Here is a 1,438-nt window from a genome sequence, read left to right as displayed (position 1 = left end):
ACTTACTCCAGTACATTATCACCCCCATTTTATCAATGAGGAAATGTAGGCTTATTGAGACTGAGCTTACAAGGTTTGCAAGAGGCAGAGCTAGGATTCCAATCCAGGTCCTCTATCCCTTCATCCATACATTGTTTTTTTCCATTATATCAAATTACCTTCTGTACATCATGTTTACATTTAATTTTTCACTCTCTGCTTACAGAGTCTCCCCAAGAAAGGTCCGGACAGCGGCGCACCATGCCCGGCAACCTATCTGATAGGAGTCCCAGCATGGAGCCTTCAGCTACTACACCATTCCGGGTCACGGTAACTATCTTTGTGTTACTGCAATCTTTGAAGAACTTCTTTATGCACAGAACAGGGAATTTTTTTGGCCTCCCTCCATCTAGGTTTCCATTCAGTTGTTTCCCCAGGGCTGAAGTAAGGAAAGAAAAAAATTCCTAGCAGGAAGATGAGCCTGTTTCCAGAGCTGGGGAGAGCTGAGCCTTTTCCTGGGAGACTTAGTCCTGGAGCCTGGTCTCCAATCCCAATAGACTCTGAGAGGAAGTCCATTCTAACTTGGACCACAAAGATAGCAAGGAGAGAAAAGTGAACAGGTTGGATTTTCAAGTATTTATATATTTTAGGCTAGTTGAGCCCATGAAACTCATTTAGAAAAATCAACATGCAATATCCTTTACTCTAGATCTGGTGTTTACAGTTAAAGAAATGGGTTTACCATGAAAAGATGTAACCATAAAGAACAGAGGGGAACTCTCATCTGCTAAATGAAGGGGTTGAATTAGACCCTCTCTCAAGATCCCTTCCTTACAGTTCTGGCATGTTCTGTTTTAGCATTTTGTGCTCTGGGGTTTCATAGTCAGTCTAGAGTCTATTTTCTAAGATCCCTTTCAGCAGTTATATTCTATGGTTACAACAGCTTCTTCCTTAGTCTTTTCTGTTTGACTTTCGTGTTGGAACAGAGAACGAAAGGACCAAGGGAGCTTTGAGGGAGCAGGTTTATACCTTAATTTCCCAGGGATTTACCTCCATTCTGAAAAAGAATAGGGCTCTTTTGCCATGTCCCAAGGTGGCTTTCAAGGACAAAAGAAGAGCTATAAATCACCAGGGACAAAAGTTTTTAAGTCTGGATCATGGAACTGAACTTGAGTGACTACATGGATTTTCCATCAAGGAGGAGACAGGGAAAGGAAAAACCCTCAGCTACAAATTTGAGATCATTCCTCTATTGATATTTCTAGCCCAGAGACAATATGACTTGGCCACCTTGCATTTGTATGGTACTTTTGGCTTTCCCGTTTATCATTTCACTTCATCCTTATAGCAACCCAGGACACAAGGCATTTTACCAGTGAAAAAACTAAGGTACTAACACATTTTGTATCTTCTTCAAAGAGACCTGGCAACAGTCAACAGACCTAGTCAATAGTCTTAG

At 41.4% G+C, this 1,438-nt stretch overlaps 1 protein-coding gene across 1 annotated transcript in view; it reads left to right on the top strand.

Moving 5' to 3' along the window:
• Positions 1-213: 213 nt before the first annotated feature.
• The window catches only part of LOC123237373 (DAB2 interacting protein), a 184,328-nt gene continuing 183,103 nt past the window's right edge, over positions 214-1,438 (top strand). Inside the window, exon 1 of the mRNA XM_044664258.1 lies at positions 214-309. Within this exon, the coding sequence (XP_044520193.1) occupies positions 241-309 (69 nt within the window). The 5' untranslated portion in view covers positions 214-240. The remainder of the gene's footprint in view (positions 310-1,438) is intronic.

This window comes from Gracilinanus agilis, chromosome 2 (genome assembly GCF_016433145.1).
Source record: "Gracilinanus agilis isolate LMUSP501 chromosome 2, AgileGrace, whole genome shotgun sequence".
Classification (NCBI taxonomy): domain Eukaryota; kingdom Metazoa; phylum Chordata; class Mammalia; order Didelphimorphia; family Didelphidae; genus Gracilinanus; species Gracilinanus agilis.
This window is presented reverse-complemented; position numbering and strand designations above follow the sequence as displayed.